The sequence below is a fragment of the Uloborus diversus genome, chromosome 1 (genome assembly GCF_026930045.1).
Source record: "Uloborus diversus isolate 005 chromosome 1, Udiv.v.3.1, whole genome shotgun sequence".
Lineage (NCBI taxonomy): Eukaryota > Metazoa > Arthropoda > Arachnida > Araneae > Uloboridae > Uloborus > Uloborus diversus.
The window spans coordinates 16,678,856-16,700,046 of NC_072731.1; the positions used below are offsets into that span (position 1 = coordinate 16,678,856).

At 36.2% G+C, this 21,191-nt stretch overlaps 1 protein-coding gene across 1 annotated transcript in view; it reads left to right on the forward strand.

The window, feature by feature from the left end:
- Positions 1-20,307, forward strand: part of LOC129228241 (uncharacterized) — a 62,716-nt gene extending 42,409 nt beyond the window's left edge. The window contains exons 6-7 of the mRNA XM_054862912.1: positions 3,695-3,772; positions 19,962-20,307. Coding sequence (XP_054718887.1) covers positions 3,695-3,772; positions 19,962-20,015 — 132 coding nt within the window. The 3' untranslated portion in view covers positions 20,016-20,307. The remainder of the gene's footprint in view (positions 1-3,694; positions 3,773-19,961) is intronic.
- The last annotated feature ends 884 nt before the right edge of the window (positions 20,308-21,191 follow it).

Here is a 21,191-nt window from a genome sequence, read left to right on the forward strand (position 1 = left end):
TTCATAAATACGTCAATAGCTTCCTTAATTTCAGGAGTTTTTTTGACATGTTGTACAACTTAATTTTCCCTTGACCAAAGATTGCCGAAATCGTATCACACCGACTAAATGCATGGATGAAAAGAATATTGCTGGGGTCAAACTTAAAGGATTTAGTGGGAAAAAAAACAAAAACAAATCACAAGCATTCTCTCTTCCAGGTTTTAAAATGAACAAGTTGCTGAAAAGATGTCCTAAAGCTGTCATCAGCACCAACAGATTTATATAATCTCGCCCACTATAACAACCTTTTCAATTTCCTTTGCCTTTGAAAGAACAGTAAGTAAGTCGGCATCTTCTTGAGTCTGCCTAACTTCAATGCCTCACTCTTCGAAATACATATGTCTCAAGAAGTTGAATAAGACGATTCTTGTTATAATTTGTCAGAAATCTTTCTTGAGGAATTTAGTTAACATGTTAGGTTCAACCATTACTTCAAGGGAAGAGATTGATTGCTCATTGATATAGCATTTGTGACAGGCAGTGTGAATTGTCACTTCTTTTAAGTCCTACAAAAAACGCTGATGTTCTTCATTTTGACGTTTTGCGCTGCATCTTTGAAGATTTTCTATTCCCTTCTCCTTGACAATCTTTATTTCGCATTCATTCAAACTGATTTCGCAAATTAAAAAAAAAAAAAAACCTTGGTCAGGCATAATCATTTCTAGAAAAAAAAATTGTAATACAGAACACAAAGATTGATAAAACATACTCTCGCTCGAACTCTGAAGTGACCAACATGAGTAGCTATTGAGTCCATACATCGCATTTGGGAAAAAAAAAGGGGGCCGGGATAGAATGAAGGTGTTTTGTTTAAGTTAAAGGGAACAGAGGCATTTACCCTCAGCTGTGAAAGACAAATGATTTCCAAGGTCAGATTGCCGGCGTTTCTCCTTTTTTCCTCCGTTATCCGATGCGCTTTCATGCACTTCGCTGAGGGGTTCAGAAAAAGTGTGACTTTCAAGAAGCTGTAACTCGCTTGCTTTTCATGCTACAAAAATATTGTAATGACAAAAGTTGAAGGAAATTTAATCTTCTTTAACATTTGTATTGAAAGTTTTTTTGTAATTTTAACCATTTTTGAGATATTTTGAAAATACTACAAAAAGTCACAAATTTTGTGGGTTTTTCGGCCCCCAAAACTTCTCCCGAGGTCTTTCGTGTTGGATAACTTGGTTTTTTCATATTGGCACTAGTATATACAAATTTAAAAAAAAAATCTTTGGCCCCATTTTTTGTAAGGCAAGCCCGTTTTTTTCTACCTATTGACTGGACTATTATAGAACTTTCTGAAATTGAATTGACGACATCATGAAGTAGTAAATATAGAATACTGATCAAACTTCAGAAAGTAGACACCAGTTACAATATAATTACATATTAAGGAATAAAAATTAAATTGTCGTGGGGGGAGGGTGGTTACGTCTACAATTCTCCTTGAAGTGAACACTAAATACACTGCTCGACATTTTAAAATGCAACACCAAGAAGGAGTCGTCAGAAAGTGATGAAATTTGGAAAAAAGACAGAGACAGCAAGGAATAATAAATGATCTTAATTTTAAAATGATGCCCGCGGACAGCGATACACGAAGAAAAAAGTCTAGGCATAGAGTTTATAAGGGTGTGGATGGTATCCAAAGGGATGGCTCTCCATTCCCTTTCAACCATTTGCCACAGTTCGTCTTCTGAACGAAACAGGGACAGGGTCTGCAAAACGCATCCAATCACATCCCACACATGTTCGATTGGTGACAGGTCAGGAGAGTATGGTGGCCAGGGAAGCATCTGTGTGCCTTGGAGAGCATGTTGGCAGTGCGAGCACTGTGTGGTCGGGCGTTATCCTGCTGAAAAATTGCATTAGGTAGCCCTTGAAGGTAGGGGATTGCCACCAGCCGTAGCACATTATCCAAGTTTCGTTGGGCCGTCATAGTGCCCTGAATACGAACTAGAGGTGGTATGGAATTGTACTCAAATGCGCCCCAAACCATTATGCCACGTTGTCGTGCGGTGGGACGTTCCACAGTTACTGCCGAATTAGATCTGTCTCCACGTCGACGCCACACACGTATGCGGCGACTATCACTGGATAAACAGAAGCGGGATTCATCTGAGAACATGACATTTCGCCATTCTGTCATCCACTGCGCTCTAGTCCGGCACCATACTAAACGTTGCTGTCTATGTTGTGGGGTCAATGGCAGTCTTCTTAGCGGACGCCGTGAATGCAGACCACCTGCAACCAAACGACGGGAAATGGTTCTGGTTGACACGGGAACATTCAGGGTATCTTGCACCTCCTGCAGAATCGAAAAACAAGTGACTTGTGGGTCTGCTACAGTTTGTCGATTAATTCGTCGATCCACGCGTTCTGACATCACTCTGGCTGCCCCTGCACCCCTCAATCTTGCTATATTTCGTTGTTCCAACCATCTTTGGCACAGCCGATGCACCGTGCTCCCATCCATGTGAGTATCGGCTGCAATTTGACGTACAGACCAACCTCCCCTTCTCAGTCCGATCACCATACCCCTCGTAAAATTGTCTATCTGCTGGAAGTGCATTCGTTGACGGCGGCCTGGCATTCTCTCGTATCCTCCAAGATAAAAATAAAATTTCTTTGATAATTCTCCAGTCAGAAATAACGACACGAATACTGCCCATTCTGCAAGTTCCTTCCCTTATATCTTACTTCACGTGCGTCGGAGAGCTGCGCATTTCACATCATTTACATAACTCAGTGACGTACGTCTACTCTAAAATTTGCATAAATTTCTGAACACTCCTTCTTGGTGTTGCATTTTCAATGTCGAGCAGTGTATGTTTAAGAACTGATATATTGAAAAAAAAAAAAGCTAATAATTTAATGACTAAATAAAGTTATTTATTCGTAAAATAAACATTTAAACTAATAAATTTAACTATTTTAGTAGCAAAATACATTTAATCTACTGCTTTGTTAGTCATATTTAGTAGTAATGTAATTAAAATTTACAGGCGGCCCCTTGAAAATTAACCCAATGCTGGGAGAATCAAATATTGTTCAAGGCAAAGACAAAACCTCTGCCTTGAAAATGCATCTTTCACGGCAAAACCACGTGACCTCTGACGCATCGTTAAACTCTGCCCGCTCACATGAGACATTTATGCAGCCGCAACGTAGGAAATTTGAAGTTTCTTGGATTTCTCCAGAACCCCTTATCAAACATAGACCAAATTACCATGGAACCACCTGGGAAGACATATATTCTTTCAAACTAAAAAATAATTTTTCAACTCGGTCCAGGCATCTTTGAGAAATCGGATAACATACATAAAACGTCGCAGACGAATGCTTAAACTCCATTTTTCAAGTTGGATAATAAACGGCAAAGTTACAAAAAGCATACGCTAATGATGTAGGGAAATGGGCAGAATAACAATATGTTTCGTTTTGTACAAAATATATGAATTAAATGTTTCAAATGTTTGCGCACTGGAAACTATCTCCCAAGATAATGTATGTGTCAGGTATGTAAAAAACACAAAGCAGTGATCCAGTTGGCTATATGGAAAACTTCTTATAAGAAATGGTTAAGTATAACTTTGAGTTTTGTTAACAAACATTGTGAAATGTCTTTATTTTATGAATAACTTTATTTTGTGTCCCTTTTCAGACAGGTGTAGGACACGTTCTTCAGTTAGAATTTACAAAAGCTGAAAGAGTACGCGAAGTTCGCAGCTTCTCCTTTTTTGTGAGTAAAACCTTATTTGTTTTCTTTAAATAATAAAGAGTGTTCCGAAAGTGCGAGTAAGCCCCCCCCCCCCCCATGTATTATTTTCAACACTACGTGAGTCGTGAGTTATGATGATTGTTTGTTACACACAGTTACCCTCACGTCTAGAGAATCATAAACATCGATGGAATACCATTCATGTCGCGACACAGCTGCATTCTGGGTCATGTTCACGCAGATGTTTTGCGTAGGTGAAGTCACGAGTATGAAGGCGTGTTCATCAGCTGCTCGCAATTCCTACGCTGTGTGGTATTTCGTGTTTCTTACTTGTTGCTTTATGAAACCCCAGAGGGCAATGTCTCGTGTTGTTAGATCGATTCCTTTCTTTTTCGCCTTTTTCCCGTTTCGATTTTCAGTCCTTATTTCGCCTCCATTACTCATACTTGAAATGCGATAAGGCACTTACAGTGGCGCAGCGACGGGAGCGGTTTTGGGGTCTGGGCCCTCCCCAAAGTGAGTAAAAAAAATCTAAAAATGAGGATGTCGATTTTTTTTCACATATACAGATAGATCTATGTTTAACGACGCTCTATTTAACGACTTTCCTTTTTTAAAAACGGCTTTTCGTGGTTTTAAAAGCATTCGAGCAGCTTTCTACTTAAGGGCGATTTTTTTTTTTTTTTTTTTTTTCTTGGTCCCATGAAAGTCGTTAAACAGAGAGACAACTGTAATTTTCCTCTTTGTATACATATGAAAACTCGAATTTGAGTTCATGCAAATTTCATTGGAGCTCCTCCGAAATGAAATAATGGCTACGCTACAGTCCGCCTGTTATAAAAACAGCATCTTACCACTTTTATGCCACAATCTATTCTGCACAATCTAACCATTGCAGTCACAAAATCACCCAATTCGACGGTAAATATAAGGTAGATTCATCCATGTAAATTCAACAAGATCTGTATCATGATAGTCTCGGTTTTTTTTTTTTTTTGAATTTAACGTATGTTAAAATTCATAAAAAATTTAAAAATACGGTTTGTTTTTTTGCCCAAAAAAATAATGGGCTACAGGCCGACAAAAATGGCGGTTCTGTCATAATTTCTCACTTGGGATTTTCGTCAAAATCTTTAAACTACATTATCTCAGAAACGGTAGAACACATTTTATTGCGATTTCTTTTATTTAAAAGGATATTTTTTTTTCTTAAAAACATATGCAACATTTTGAAATGTGTGCTTTAGTTTTTTTCCACAGTCTTTTGAAAAAAAGTTTAAAATATTTTTTTTGATTTTCCTCAAAAATGTCAATTTCAAAAATTGTCATTTTTTTTTTTTTTTTTAGTTTATTAGTACCAATGAACACTACATTCCCTGGAAAGGAGAGCTTCCACTTTTTCGTTTAACAGATTTTAGAGGCATTTGAAAAAATGAGGTTTTTTAACGAACTTTTACGTAAAGGCAGACCTGAAAATTCAAAAAAAAAAAAAAATTGTCACAGCAAGTGAACACTTTTAATTCAGTCATATAGCGAAACTTTCATTTTGAGTCGCCATTTTATTCAGGATATTGACTATAGTGAGAACTATTGTTAGTTATATACTATAAGTTAAGTTATATACTATTTGAAAAATCAATAAAAACTAAACAGGCAGCGACAGAAATACACTGTTTATTTGCAATATGCTTGGAAAAAATAGTAAATTTTCAGACATTGTAGTTGATTTGGAAAATGTGTTTGTCTGAAAATGTACTGTTTTTCCTAGCATATTGGTGATAAACAGTGTATTTCTGTAGCTGCGCCTTTAATTTTTATTGATTTTTCAAATATACCGGTCATTTTGGCGATCGTACAGACTGCGTTTTCTTTTATACCTTTTAAAATACCAGCAGCGCTATCTGTTGAGGAACATTGTAACTAATTTTGAAAGTTTGTATGTCTGAAAATTTACTGTTGTCCCAAGGATAACGCAACAAACGGTATATTTCTATCGCTGCTCGTTTAGTTTTTATTGATTTTTCAAATATATCAGTCATTTTTGGAACACCCTTTAGGTCGAACAAGGCCAAGGTCCGCCCAGTTTCACGTGATTCCATTTGTAAAACCTTCACATTCAGCCATTTGTGCTCACTCATACGCATTCTATACAAGGGTAAATCCGAAATTAAATTTCGTTGGATTGAGTGATTTTATAAATTAACAAAATCATAAAATATTTTTAGAAAGGTATTAGGATTAGTATTCAAGTAGTTGTGCACTTGAATCGCGAAACGCACCGGCGCTCCATTCAGTTGTAAGACAACAGTGTCTACGGCATCATTTTCAATACTTTATTCTTCACTGTCAAACAAAAAAAAAACTAAGATGTACGCCCACTTACGGAACATACTGTACATTACATGTTTTCCTCCGGATTGGTGGACGTTGCTTATTGTTGTAATCGAAAATGTGCTCACAGTGCTGTAGTTCAGGGTGTACGGCTAATACCTTCCGGTCTAATAAGTTAAATAAGAAATAACAACGTCAAATAGTTTGACGTTGTTATTTCTTATTCTCGTTTTTTTTTTTTTTTTTTTTTTTTTTTTTTTTTTTTTTTTTTTTTTTTGGCCACTAGAGGGCGCCTGTGATGCAGGGAGTGTTTTTTGCTGCTAATTTGATAAGTGTTTTTTTACTATAATTTTTCATTATTACTGTCTAGTTTTAGGTTTTTTACTTCACTTTATCATGTAATTTAGTTTTATTGTGTTTTGGGGGCTCATTTTTGCTGTTATTGTATTCTTGAAGTGTTTCTGCATTTTTTGGAGCTAAGCCTAACATGTGGTGATCTCCTGGTTTTTGGTCTTGTGTGCTTTATTGGGTGTAGCAACTCTGTTTATTTACTGCTGTTTTTAGTATTTATTCTGTGTTTTTTTGCATTTTTATCTTACTGTTTTGCCTTTTGGAACATATTCACTGAGTAGAAATGGGTGTTATATGCATTATGAAAGAGGTAAAGAGTGGGAAGGGGGACAGGTGGATCTCTTGTGATTTATGTCATATGTTCTGCCTGTATAAGGGGGAAAATGAGTCTGTTTTTGAAGAGGATTATATTTGCACTAAATGTGCTGAACTCTCAGACTTAAGACTTAAGATGCTAGTTTTGGAAGCCCAGTTAGCATTAGGGTGTAAGCCAGTTGTAGAGGGTATAAATGTTCCAGAGATTCAGGGGGGAGTTTCAAATCAGGAGTTCGATTGGGAAACTAAGGGTGTAATTTTGGGGGACTCTATGGTAAGGGAGGTGGGTAACACAGTTGGGAGAGTAAAGCGTAAGGTGGCTAGGTGTTGTTTACCAGGGGCTCGGGTAAAAGACATTAATATGGTTGCTGAAAAGAAGGGAGTATTGAATAAGGAGGACATGGTTACTTTGTGGGTGGGAACAAATGATGTAGGCCACAGTAAAAATGAGGAGTTTTCTAGGGAATGGGAATCCCTGTTGGATAAAGCAACCAGCTTTTCGACGAATGTCCAAGTGGTTGGTTTGCTTCCCAGGTATGGAGTGCATAGGAGCTGGCTAAATCAACGTGCGAGGTGTATGAACTTGCTACTGAAGTCAATTTGCGAAAAGCGCAGTATCAGGTTCATTGATGTATGGAGTCACTGTAAACGGGATTGGATTGCTAGGGATGGCCTGCATCTGAGCTCTACAGGGGTCAAAATGGTTAGTGGATTAATTTTAAGGGCTTCGGAGTCAAAAAACTAAGTTGGAATGGGGGGCATGGTTCAAGCACCAGGTATCGAGAGAATGAAATGTTTTTGGGTATTGCTAGAAATGGAAATAAAGTGACAAACAAGAGTAGTAATGTTAACAATTGTAATTTAGGAAATTTCAGGGTGTTAAATAAAAGCAACTTAGGCATGCTTAAAGTTTTCTATACCAATGCTCGCAGTATTAGGAACAAGATGGATGAATTGAAAAGCATAGTTATGGATGAGAAGTTGGATGTTATCGGAATTACAGAGACATGGGCTACCGAATCTGATGCAGAGTTATTACATATTGCTGGGTATAATTTATTCAGACAGGATAGAGTAGGTAAAAGAGGTGGTGGGGTTTTATTTTATGTTAGAGACAATTTTATTTGCAATGAATTGGTCATAAATGATAAGCCTACTGATATTGATATGGTTTGGCTGGAGTTGATGAGCAGTAAGGGCATAAAGCTACGCTTTGGAAACATTTATAGGCCACCTAATTCAAACCAGGGACAAGATGAACAGATGTACCGTATTATTAGTGACATGTCTAGTAAGGGATCCGTTATCATAATGGGGGATTTCAATTTTCCGGGTATTGATTGGAATAATTTTTATCCTGGTAATGGCAAAGAAGAGGAATTTTTAAAAGTAATTGGTGACTTTTTCTTAGATCAAGTTGTAACTCGGGGAACTCGAGAGGAGGCCATTTTGGATCTAGTTTTTTGTGACACAGGTAGTTTTGTTCAGGGGTTGAGTGTAGGGGAGCATATTGGAGATAGTGATCATAACAGCATTAGGTTCCGGGTTAAATTTGAAATGTGCAAAGATGATAATTTTAGGTTTGTGCCCAATTTCAGAAATACCAATTTTGTTGCACTTAGGCAGAGCTTGAAAGAGGTTTTTTCGTCAGGGTTGGAAAATAACGACGTAGATCAGCAGTGGACGGAATTTAAGGATAAACTTGCTAAAACCGTTGGGGACTATGTTCCATTTAGGAGAAAAGGTGTTAGTACCAAAATTTGGCCCATGTGGTTCTCCAGGGAGACTAAAGTAGCTCTTAATTATAAGCAAGCCACTTTTCGTAAGTTTAAAGAAACTGGTCAGAGTGCGGAGAGGCTCCAGTATGGTAAGGCAAGGCGAAATTTTAAGTATTTGGTACGGATTCAGAAAAGGGAATTGGAGCAAAGGCTGGCAGATGACATTGATGGGAACCCTAAGAGGTTTTTTGCTTACGCTAATTCTGGGAAAGCTCGAAACAGTCAAATTGGGCCTTTGGTTGATGAGCATGGAAATTTAATCCAAAACGATAGGGATATTGCAAATGTTCTAAATAACTTTTTTTCCAGTGTGTTTAACGATAACTGTATCTCAACAGTTGACACTAACAAGACACAAGCTATTATACAGCTTGAGGATTTTGTATTTTCCAGGGAGGAGGTTTTATTTCATTTGAAAAAGATTAAAGCAACTAAAGCTCCGGGACCAGATAATATTTATCCAAAAATTTTAGTTGAATGTGCAGAGGAATTAGTGGATGTTATTTTGAATATTTTCAATGCTTCTTATAACTCGGGGACGGTGCCAGAGGACTGGAAGCTGGCTAACATAACGCCACTCTTCAAGAAGGGGTCTAAAGGTATTGCTGGGAATTATAGACCTGTAAGTTTGACTTCGGTGATTTGTAAGATTTTCGAAACTTTGATCAAAATTAAGATCATGATGTTCTTAGAGACTAATAGTCTGTTGACTAGTTTGCAGTATGGTTTCAGGAAAGGTAAATCCTGTACTACTAATTTATTGCATTTCTACGACAAGGTTACCTCAGCTTTAGATAACAAAAAATGTGTGGATGTTGTTTATATTGATTTTCAAAAAGCTTTTGACAAGGTACCGCATGTTGCTCTTCTCAGCAAGTTAGCTGACATTGGAATAGGAGGAAAAACTTTACTTTGGGTTAGAAATTGGCTTACTGGTAGGAAGCAAAGAGTAGTTGTGAGAGGAAATCATTCTAATTGGAGTGATGTTTTAAGTGGGGTTCCTCAGGGATCAGTTTTAGGGCCTCTTTTGTTTATTATATTTATGAATGACATCAATGAAAATATTTCTGGAAGCATGAATTGTTTTGCTGACGATGTAAAAGTTATGGGGATTGTCGAAAATGAAGAACAAGTAAAACAGCTGCAAGAGGATTTAGATCATATTACTAAGTGGGCAGATAAATGGGGTATGGCAGTTAATGTAGGGAAATGTCAAGTGCTACACTTAGGTCATGGAAATAAGCGTATGAGATATCGTTTACAGGGTTCAGTCATAAATCAGGCAGAAAATGTTATGGATCTGGGTGTCTTTATAAATCAGGACTTCAAGTTTAGTCAACAGTGCAGTATTGCTAGTAACAAAGCCAACAAAATGCTTGGGTTCATCAATAGATCTATTTCAAACAAATCTAAGAAAGTTCTTCTGCCTTTATATAGGAGTTTAGTAAGACCTCATTTGGAGTATGCTGTTCAGTTTTGGTCGCCTTATCTGAAGAAAGATATTTTTGTATTGGAAAGGGTTCAAAGAAGGGTAACTAAATTAGTAAGGGGACTCTCAGATTTAGATTATGATACCAGACTTAATAGGCTTAACATGTATAGCCTGGAGCAAAGGAGAGTCAGAGGGGACATGATTCAGTTATTTAAATTTATCAAAATGAAAGATGTAAATGGATTAAATTTTTGCGGGGAAAGCAGGACAAGGGGTCATTGTTTTAAGCTATTTAAATCTCAGGCTAACTTGGAAATCAGGAAAAACTACTACTTTAGCAGGGTTGTGGGCACTTGGAATAGCTTACCGGAAGAGGCGGTAATGAGCAAGGGAGTGGATAGCTTTAAGAGAGCCATTGATCTTCATTGGGGACTAATTAATTGACTAGGACCAGCCTAGCTGGGCCCAGTGCCTGTTGCTGGTCGTCACATTTGTATTTGTATTTGTATTTGTAAATAGCACGAATTGAAGATTGCTGCAGACACGTGTTTCGGCGTTACAAAGAACGCCTTTTTCAATGCAAAGAAATGAGCTCAAGTATGAAAACACATTTGAGCTTTTGTCATTGGATTATAATCATAATCGTGATTGTAATCCCCTACTTTCATGCTCGTAATTATAATTTTAATAAATTACATTTTCTCGCAATTAACTCCAAGCCTGTTCTGTTTTAAATGCAAGCACTTCGCACATACTGCAATTCAATAGTGGAAAAAAAAATAAGAGGACCCTCATTGCAGTTGAACTGTATGGCCAATGTAGTCAAAACGCTTTACCTGGGCTCATATCGAGTGAGAATTGCCCTAAATCGAGAATTTTGTACAAATCCGTGACCCTTAACGTCGTGCCGTTTGGTAGTAAGACCCCGGAGGGGGGGCGGGGGGGGGGGGGTGCATCGGAGCGGGTTTTTTTTTTTTTTTTATTCATTTTATTTCAAATTAGGGTCTTCCTTTCTTCTTTTTTTTTTAATTTTTAAGCCATAATTTCAAATAAATTCCAAACGCATTTATGTTTAATTTGTGGAGGTGTCTAGGGGTATTAAATACTGTTATTCTTCATTGTTGAAAGATTGCACCAAAGAATTATGACCAGGTAACTTATACAGAACATTTTTTATTCACAACACAAAACACATACTGCGCATATGCGGAACACATCTACGTTCGCTCGTCACAGATCAAAACAAGCTTCTCCCCCATTTCTCGTACTTCCCACTAGAGGGCAGGGTTACACGGAATGAACTATCACGTTGCCAGTTTATTTTCTACATTAATATATATTACTGTTTTTTAATCATTGTGAGGGTGATATTAGCAGCAGAAAAAAATGCATTCAATATAAAATTCGGGTCAAAAAAAGTTTTTAAATGTTATAATAGAAAGATTTTGGTTGTTAAATATCGATGGAAATCATTTTTGAAATGAGTCACCGGTTGGTAATATGAATCCCACTATCATTGCATTATTTCTCACGAAATCCATCAAATAGCATAGGCATACCTAGTGCAGGTATTTTTCTTTCAGTGATCCTAAAATGTTAGGCTTCCAATTGGGAAATATAGTCATTCATTCTCTGTTTGGTTAAGAAACCTGTTCTTGTTTAATTTAGTTCAGTTTGTAATCACCATTTGGTCAAATCAACCGATTGACTCAATTCTTGACTGTCTTCTGCATTGATTTTCCGCACAGAACTGATACGTAATGTGGTTTGTCTTCTAAGTCGATGGATACTTCAAAAGAATCTAAATTTTGGTGAATGCCTGAAGTTGGCGAAATGGCAGCAAGTTGAAAGGGATGTATGACGAAAAGATTCGTGCCGTACTGAATACTCGGCACTTAGCTAATTTATAGAGTACAGAGTGAACTCGCGCTAAAACGTGATATAACCAACACAAATGGAAATAACGCGAGTTTTTCACGAGTAAGGTATCTCAGAGCTAACGTGAACTCCTCGCCTGCAACGCAAGATTTTTCGGAAGCGCAGGGCGTTACAACAGCTTCGTTATTAACTGCTAAATATTGGCTTCATGAACGGACTTTTGTCCTTTTAGCGTTATTTATTAAGGCGGGAATTCCCACACCGTACCAGTCTAAACCTCGCATTGTCAGTGTTTACGAAAAAACACTTCGTATTTTCCCGTTCTTATTTTTTTCTCTCTCTCTCGTTCTAAATGAGAAAGTAAATTAAATAGAATAGCACCTAAGCGCAAAGCTTCATCTAAAGCTAGTGAAGATGGGGAGAAAGAAGAAGTGTCCTACAGTAAAAAAGATCTTCTGTATCGTAACAGTATTTTATGCCGAAAAACGCAGCATTTAATTTTAAAAAGTAGAATAAATTTAGTATTTTTTACGCAAGAAAAGGCAAGGTAATATGCTGTAAAGAGTTGGGTTCAAGACAGTTTGAGGGAGTGTTTACAAATGTCTAAAATAATAGTGTAAAACCAAAAAGTCTTATATAATACATACCCTTTTACAAGACACGAAATTTCGACTTACGCGAAAAGGTTTTGGAACGTATCCCTTGCGCAAGTCAGAACTCCACAGTATTCGGTACGCGGTCAAATTTAAACTGCGTTCTCAGTTAATATCGTGTAATTGCGTTAGTTTATAAGTATGATTGAAGACAAAGACTTTTCCATTGATAAAAAGGTATTTGTAGAGAAACCTAAGCTCTATGCTCCTTCCCACTTATTATTCCAATAGAGAGCGCTGCAAGCGCTTATTGAATTACGTAAGCAAATTATGATAAAAATTTAGTGGCAACACTGAGAGAGATTTACAGATAGTTCGAACACGAGCGCGAGCTCCGTGTAAGCGAGTAATTCGCTATGTTTGGAATAAATGGTTTGGTTTAATCACCAATATGTAAATATGTACATTGATAGTCTTCAATAAAGATGTTAAGTTTTGTTAGAGTCGTTATGTTTTGAATCTACCACTAAACCACCGAATTTATAAGGAATTCCTTTTTTTTTTTTTTTTTGAACAAGGTGCATCGGCATCGGAAGTATGAACTAGTTAACATTTAGTAAGTGAATCTCATTTGGATAGCATTTTTATGCGAAAACTACAAAAGGTAGGATCTTTTGAATTATACTGTTGAACATTATTGAAATGGAGCCAAAATCATTTATACAAAAAGGAACTGTTCTTCACTCTTCTACCACGGTAATCGTAAAAAAATGTTGATAAATACATAGAAGAAAAACAAGACGAAGAACTAGAAAATTGTTTAGAACTGTTAAATAGCAAAGAGCAACTTGATAATTTAGATGAAAAAACACAAATTTTGATAGAAGACGAGAAGAAACTAGATTATGATATAGAAACTTTGATGAATTATTAAGATAAAATAACGTTGACAAAATGTCGGATAAATCGTTATTTTAAGAAATTAGAGCCCCGAAATGAAAACAAAACGCCCGTTAATAACGTATCAAATCTTTCCTCTCTTATCGATGAAACACGAAACCAAAAACAAAGTAAAATAAATACATTTACCAAAAACTTCCATCCAAAAATTCAACGGTGATTACGGTGATTGGATAAATTTTTGGAATTCTTTCGAGGTAACTATTCACAAGAACACGACACTATCAAAAGTCGAAAAATTCAACTTGAAAAGTTATTTGAGCGGAAATGCTGCTAGTGCTATAGAAGTTTTTTCGATTTCAGAAACAAATTATGATTCTGCGATTGACATTCTCAAAAATAGAATTGGTCAAAATGACTTGATAATTAAGACGCACATTTCCAGTCTCTTGAGTTTGACTCCGGTACAAAGCTCAAATGAAGTTACGAAATTAAGAAAATTATATGATAAAATTAACGTACAAATAAGAAGCCTTTTTTTCACTCAATGTCCAGCCCGAGGCCGAGAGTTACACGAATATGTAAATTCCTGTTTTGATGAAAGTATTTCACCGCAATAGAGAGAATTCAGCCAATATAGATTTCAATGCATTTCTAAACTTTCTCCGTTTGGAGATAGAATCTGGAGAAAAAATCGCTAGTATAAAACTTCCGCCTTCAAATAGCGGTGAACAGATTAACACAAGTACTCTGAATATTAAACAGTTCAGAAAGATCCCTTCCAGATCGCAGCACGTTGCAGAAAACAGATATCTTTCAACACATGAGCTCATTGTAAAACGTCAATAAATCTTTACAAGTGTCTATTTTGCCCACATGATAACGAATCGGAAAAATGCGTAAATCTCAACTTGGATGAAAAATAAATGTATTGCGGGGGGATGGCAGGTGTTACTTATGACTTGGAAAAAATCATAAAATTTCTACTTGCCACTTTAAGGCAACTAAGGGTTGCAAAATTTGTAAAGGAACCCATTCCAAGGCGATTTGTTATAAATCTTAATCAAAGTTAAAATCTAATGACACCGACAAAAAAGAAGCAAGTTTATTTTCGAGAAATAATGTAGTCAATTTGGAAAAAAATAAGGCAATCATTTCTGCCGTATCACATTCTAAAACCAATTCGATGCTTTTGCAAACTTGCACGGTAAAAGTCAAAACAAAACAAGGCATAAGCTATCCGCGTCTTCTTTTGAACAACGGTTCCATGAAGTCTTTTATTATGCAAGAATTAGCTAATGGGGGCATTACTATCTGCCAAATTGGGAAATAATGTAGAGAGAATTTTGAATTTGGATATCCCTTGTTATTTTTTGACCGATTCAAGCATAACGCATTTTTGGATCAAGAAATAGCCCGATGCATTTAAACCCTTTGTTAAGAATCGTGTTCAGGATTTTCAGAAGTTGACGTCACCAAGTAATTGGGGACACTGCAGAAGTTCTGATAATCCAGCGAACTTAGTCAGCCGAGGAGCAAAGATCTCAAAGTTGATTAATGAATCCCTTTGGACACAAGGTCCACCTTGCTTGAGACTGTCGCCAGACCATTGGCCAAAATTGATCCCTGAGAAAATAGTAGAAGAATCTCAGCTAGAATATAGAGAAAAATTCCTGGAGACACATGAACTTGAATGCATAGTCGAAAATAGAGAAGACCCAGTTGATTTATCCAAATATAGTGACTTAGAAAAGTTGTTGATGGTCACAGCATGGACAAAACGCTTTATCGCGAAATTGAGAAAATCTAGTAACATACAAGGAGCTCTAATCATAGAAGAGCTACAAGAAGCAGAAAATTTATTGATACCATGTGAACAAAAGAGACAATTTGGAGAAGAATTTAAATCTTAAAGTGAGAGTAATTCGGTTGAAGAGAATTCTCCGTTGTACAATTTCGCCCCCTATATCGATGAAAAGCAAATCATGAGATTAGGAGGATGATTGGAGTTCTCAGAATTTTCTTTGGATAATAAACATCCAGTCATCTTGCCTACAAACTCTGCGCTAGCAAGACTAATAGTACTTAAAGAGCATGAAAAAGTCATGCACGGAGGTACATCTGCTACTCTAGCCAGTATTAGATCTCGTTTCTGGATCCCCAAGGGGTGCCAGTTGATTAAAAAGGTCATCAAAAAATACTTGATTTGCCAGAAATATTTCGCCAAACCAGCAGATCAAATGACAGCGCCTTTACCGAAAGATAGAATCTAAGAGTCACCCCCATTTTCCATTTGCGGAATTGATTTCGCAGGACCTGTATATGTAAAAGACTTAAAAGATATGCAGAAGTCGTATATTGTTTTGTTCACCTGCGCAGTAACTCGTGCCGTACATCTTTAACTTGTATCAAACATGTCAACACAAGCCTTTTTACTTGCATTTAGAAGATTCTTAAGTAGAAGAGGTAATTGCAAAACCATTTATTCCGGTGACGTTAAAACGCTTAAGAAAACTGAAGAAGAAATAGGAAAGTTTTCTAAAATATTGGAAGATGATACATTCTAAAATTTCATAGCCAAAGAAAGAACACAATGGAAATACATCATCGAAAGAGCCTCATGGTGGGGAGGATTCTACGAACGCCTTGTTAAATCGGTTAAGGAATGCTTAAGAAAAGTGATAGGAAAAGCCCTTCTGACGTTCGAGGCGCTTCTTACAGAAGTGGAAACAATTTTGAACTGGCGACCACTATCTTACACCTACAACGAGTTTGATGAACCTGAAGCATTAACTCCCTTACATTTTTAAATTATGCAAAAAATGATTACAGTTATCCAGTTCACTTCTCTGATCTCATCACCAAAACTTCTCCTGGCCAATTGAGAAGAAGAAAGGAGTACCAGACAAAACTGTTAAAGAACATTTGACTGAAATGGAAAACCCAATATCTTCTAGATTTAAGAACTGGGCATCGCTTGGATTGCAGTAAAGAAGGAACATCCCTCAAGATAGGGGACGTACTTCTCGAAGGAAGTAACAAAAATAAGTTCTTGTGGCCTTTAGGTCTGGTTACAGAACTCTTTAAAGGACGTGATGGACTTATTCGTGCCTGCACAGTTAAGACACAGGACGGACAATATAGGAGGCCGATACAGCTAGTGTATCCTGTGGAAATTATCAGTGGACAGTGGAAAAAAAGAAAAAAAAACTTTTGAAACTTTCATTTTATTCCATTTCCATGTATTAATTCGCAACTCCAACGAACTATAGGGGGCACTGTAGCCACTTTCTAATGGCGGACGAAAAAGGTAAAACAAACGCACATGGTAACGAAGAAAATGCTAATAAGCCCAGTAAATTTTGATCGTATGCATGATTTTTTCACTTTATTCTTTTTAAATTAATTTTCAAAGTCTTGTTGATATTCTGGTCCACGTAGAAAGAAATGAGAATTCAAGAAGCATTACTAAACGTCAAATATTAAAGCAAACTACGTAGTTCGTAGTTCTAAGCAGCCATTTCCACGATGTTAAATTCGATATTTATCAATTTTTGATAAAACTAAATAATAATTGTGGCCTGACAAGAATAACAATTAATGCTAGATAATTTGATTATATGACATTACGAATTATTATCAAAAGAAGATGATACTTCTTTGCCTTGCTTGGCTAGTGCTAATTGTTTTGCATTTGTAGCTGAATTATTTTTCTGAAATCGCCAAATCGGTTAATTTAAAATTTTTCTGTTTCGAATGCTTCAAATTTCTGAGTTATGATTTAATTATTTCATGCTATGCAAATCATCAACAAAATTCTCACGGATATATGATGGTAGTTTTCTTTTCAGTTGATCTACCATTATTTCTCGGACTCTGACTTCCCGACTTTGAATCTGACTTCGTAGATTTGGCAAAAATTTATGCACGGAGGAAAAATGGCTATCTCCGACTCTTGGAAATTCGACTCTGACTCCGACTCCTGTATCAAATAATAAGTCCTACTCCGTCTCTGCAAATATTGGCAGACTTGTGGACTTTTTGGGGAAATGACCGATTCCAACTCCGAGTCTTTGAATTTAAAACTTTCGGCTCTCGTATCTAACTCTTTTGTCCCAAAATCAGATGGACTACGACTCTGACTCCACAGCCATGGTTTTTACTGTGAAATAATTGTTTTATATTTATTTTGATTTTATTTTCAAGCTAAGTTTTAATTTATGTATTCATTTTTTGGTAGAGAAATCCTTTATGTTTCTATATAAAGATATGCGCAGACGATTTTTTTTTTTTTTCGACAATGAATATTATTTCTTTAAGTTGACATTTTATTGTTTTTATTTATTTTTGAAAGTACATTAATTCATTCTTAAAAATTTTTTAGGCAACAGTAGAAAAACGAACTTTTTTTCTTTTGATGTGATTATTTTAATGAGCTTTTAATTTGAATTCTTTTTTTTTTTTTCCTTTTTGAAAGCGATTTTTTTTTTTTTTTGATGGAAAAAATGTATTTAGCTGCTTTGTTTAAAAGGTGCTGCTATTTTATTTGTACTTTTATTTATTTTTTACGTATCTAATTCTTTAGATGAGCGAGGACCATACTTTATTTCTCGAAATGAGCTTAAAACATTAAAAAATATGTTTGAAATAATTCACGATTTTAGCTAATTTTGAGAATACTGATCAGATACTAGAAAGTCGATATTGGTATACGGGAAAGTAGGCTCGTTTAGTTCTAGACAGAACTTCTTGTTTTTTCAGAATTGTGTCGCAGAAATTCTCGTGAGGTGCATAGTTTATCCCGATCAATGCTGAAAATATAAGGTTCATCGCATCTTATTATGAACTGAAAACTTTAGTAGAATCAATTAAAAGAAGCCCATTTGAATCGCATTGAACAGTTTTTAAAGTACATACACACAGGGCATCATGCTCCAGGACGAATACCGACTTGCACTAAGTTACTGAACAGGATTATGTATAGCATTTCCTGCTGTGAAGAAATAACTAATAAAACAAGACCAGAGAGTAGCTCGGACCAACAATTGAATTCTGTAAAGTAATATATAAAGGAAAAAAAATCTTGAAAATAAATTTCTTAAATTAATTTGCGAAATTTGTTTTATGTTACTATCCCTAATAACTCAACCTGACTACAGAAAGTCCCTGTAACACTTCTCACTGTGCTTATAGCCCGTATATTCCGATACTTCTTAAATTTCTTGGAACTTGCTCTCCTGACCAGTAGCTACCTATGGGGTCTAGCGCCCCTGCCGAACTTAAGAAATTGCGCGCCCCTCCCCAAGAAACCCGATGGAAAAACACTGAAGGTCAATATGACCTCCCCCCATCTGGAGGGGGGCATTTTGAATAATGAATTCGACAAATTAGCAGACAGTATTGCACTCAGACACAATTTTTTCTCTTTTCCAATATAATAATACTAATAATAACAAAAAAAAAATACATTAAAGCATTGCAAAAGGAAAAAAAAAAGATGGTTTGATTGTTCATCTAAATTCCGATGATGGTTTAATATGAGAAATTATACTTTATTGTTTTCATTCAATATATCCATGACAGCGCATTGAACTGATTCGGACTGAAATGAAAAGGAGAGGAGAAGGAGACTGTTCAACTTTTGGTGTCGATGTGGTCATCTTCCAAGATCAACCCCTCCTGTTTTTCTTATGCATTCACTTTTCGATCTTCATACCGCTCTCTCCATGTCCATAAAACTCTGATTAGAAAAGCACTTTTCATATAGCACAAACACTTTTATTCACAGGAAACAGTACCCATAATATGAAACATTTATGTAAGACAAAAATTCGAAATAAGTTTGTAACATTATGAATCATAACTCGAAATTTCTCAAAACACACAATTATTCACTATTTCATTTCGCAAAAATATCGAAAAAAAAAAGTCCTCCTCTCTGAACACGGTACGTTGAACATGGAATAAAGGGAAGTATTAGTCTGAAATCGCCTGAAAGGAGTAACAGAGTGCCGCCGAATAGTTTGTCGCTGTTTTTTATATCTTTCAGTTTTCTGTTCAATGTTCTTTAAGAGGATGTTTGTGAGCTATAGTGCATTCATCTCAGGTGATAATTTTGCATTCTTTTAGTACTGTGGCCATGTTTTCTTCTGTTGCACACTGTGTCTGGTTTTGAATATTAAGTGCCATGCCAGGTTAAATGCTGCATAAATAGTTTTACCGCCTTGCAATAAAGTTGCCGTAATGCCAAAAGATGCTCGAGAATTAGCGAAATGATAAATGATTTGTTTGTTCCACCTGGAGTGCATTAAAAAAAAAAAAAGAATCTGCTTTGTCTCACTGAAAGTGCTAGGAGTTCAATTACGATCTCCCAATCCAGTTTTTTTTTTTTTTTTTTTTTTTTTTTTTGGCATACGCAGATTTTTACCCTCCTACCCGCACTCAATGTTTTAATCGTCTCTCCTATGCTTTAATCGTGAATTTCACTAAGATTGAAGATGAAAATCATTGAAAAAGCCTTGCTTAAATTGTACCGTACCAAATCTTTTTGTATGCTCTTAAAGTGCCAATCAAAACTATTCCACAAACTGCCACATTTACCATCTCTAAATTTTCTATGCTTTTTATTTCAGGTTTGTATTGCAGAACTTCTCACGAGGTGCGTAGTTTATCCCGATGAATGCTGAAAATGGAAGGTTCTTCACGTCTAATGATGGACTGAAACATTTAGTAGAATCTATAAAAAGAAGCCCATTTTAATCGCATTGAACAGTTTTTAAAGTACATACACACAGGACATCATGCTCCAGGATGAATACCGACTTGCACTAAGTTACTGAACAGGATTATGTATAGCATTTCCTGCTGTGAAGAAATAACTAATAAAACAAGACCAGAGAGTAGCTCGAACCAACAATTAAATTCTGTTAAGTAATGTATAAAAGAAAAAAAAACTTGAAAATAAATTTCTTAAATTAATTTGCGAAATTTGTGTTATGTTACTATCCCTAATAGCTCAACTTGACTAGAGAAGGTCCCCGCAACACTCTCTCTGTGCTTATAGCCCGTATATTCCGATACTTCTTAAATTTCTTGGAACTTGCTCTCCTGATCAGTACCTTACCTATGGGGACTAGCGCCCCTGCCGAACTTAAGAAATTGCGCTCCCCTCCCCAAGGTCCACCCGATGGGAAGCCACTGAAGGTCAATGTGACCTCCCCCCCCCCATTTGGGGGGAGGGCGTTTTGAATAATTGATTCGACATATTAGGAGACAGTATTGCAACTTTAATGTTCTTATTTTCTTTTCTTAAAATGTTTTCAATGATGCTCAATGTTCTTTCCAGTGGATGTAATGTATGTACAATTGTGTGCAGGCATTCGGTAGAGCTGGGATTTCATTCGGCAAATTAAGAATTTTCTCCTTTCCAATAAAGTTTAGTTATCTCTGCCTTCCCCCCCCCCCCCCCATTTCACATAAATTCAATAAAACCAATGATATTTGCAATTCATTAATAAATATAAATCACGTACGTTCTTGAACCGAATGAGAATCAATTTTTCGGATTCCGTAGCGATGTATTTATTATTTGTTTCAAAATAGCTTTAAATTTAAATACAATTTGTTTCAAAACGCAAGGAGAATATACATGAACATAATTTATACATTTACTAAGAGTAAGAATTTTTTTTTTTTTTTTTTTTTTTTTTTTTTTGGTAGAATGAAGCCTGAAAAAGGGCCTGATTCAAAAATATAGGATTAAAAACTTATATTTGTACATCTATTAACAAAATTTGAAGGGTCCTGCACCATTAGACGAAACGGCCCTGGCCCTGCCATAAATGCGTGGACCATGCTTTGGG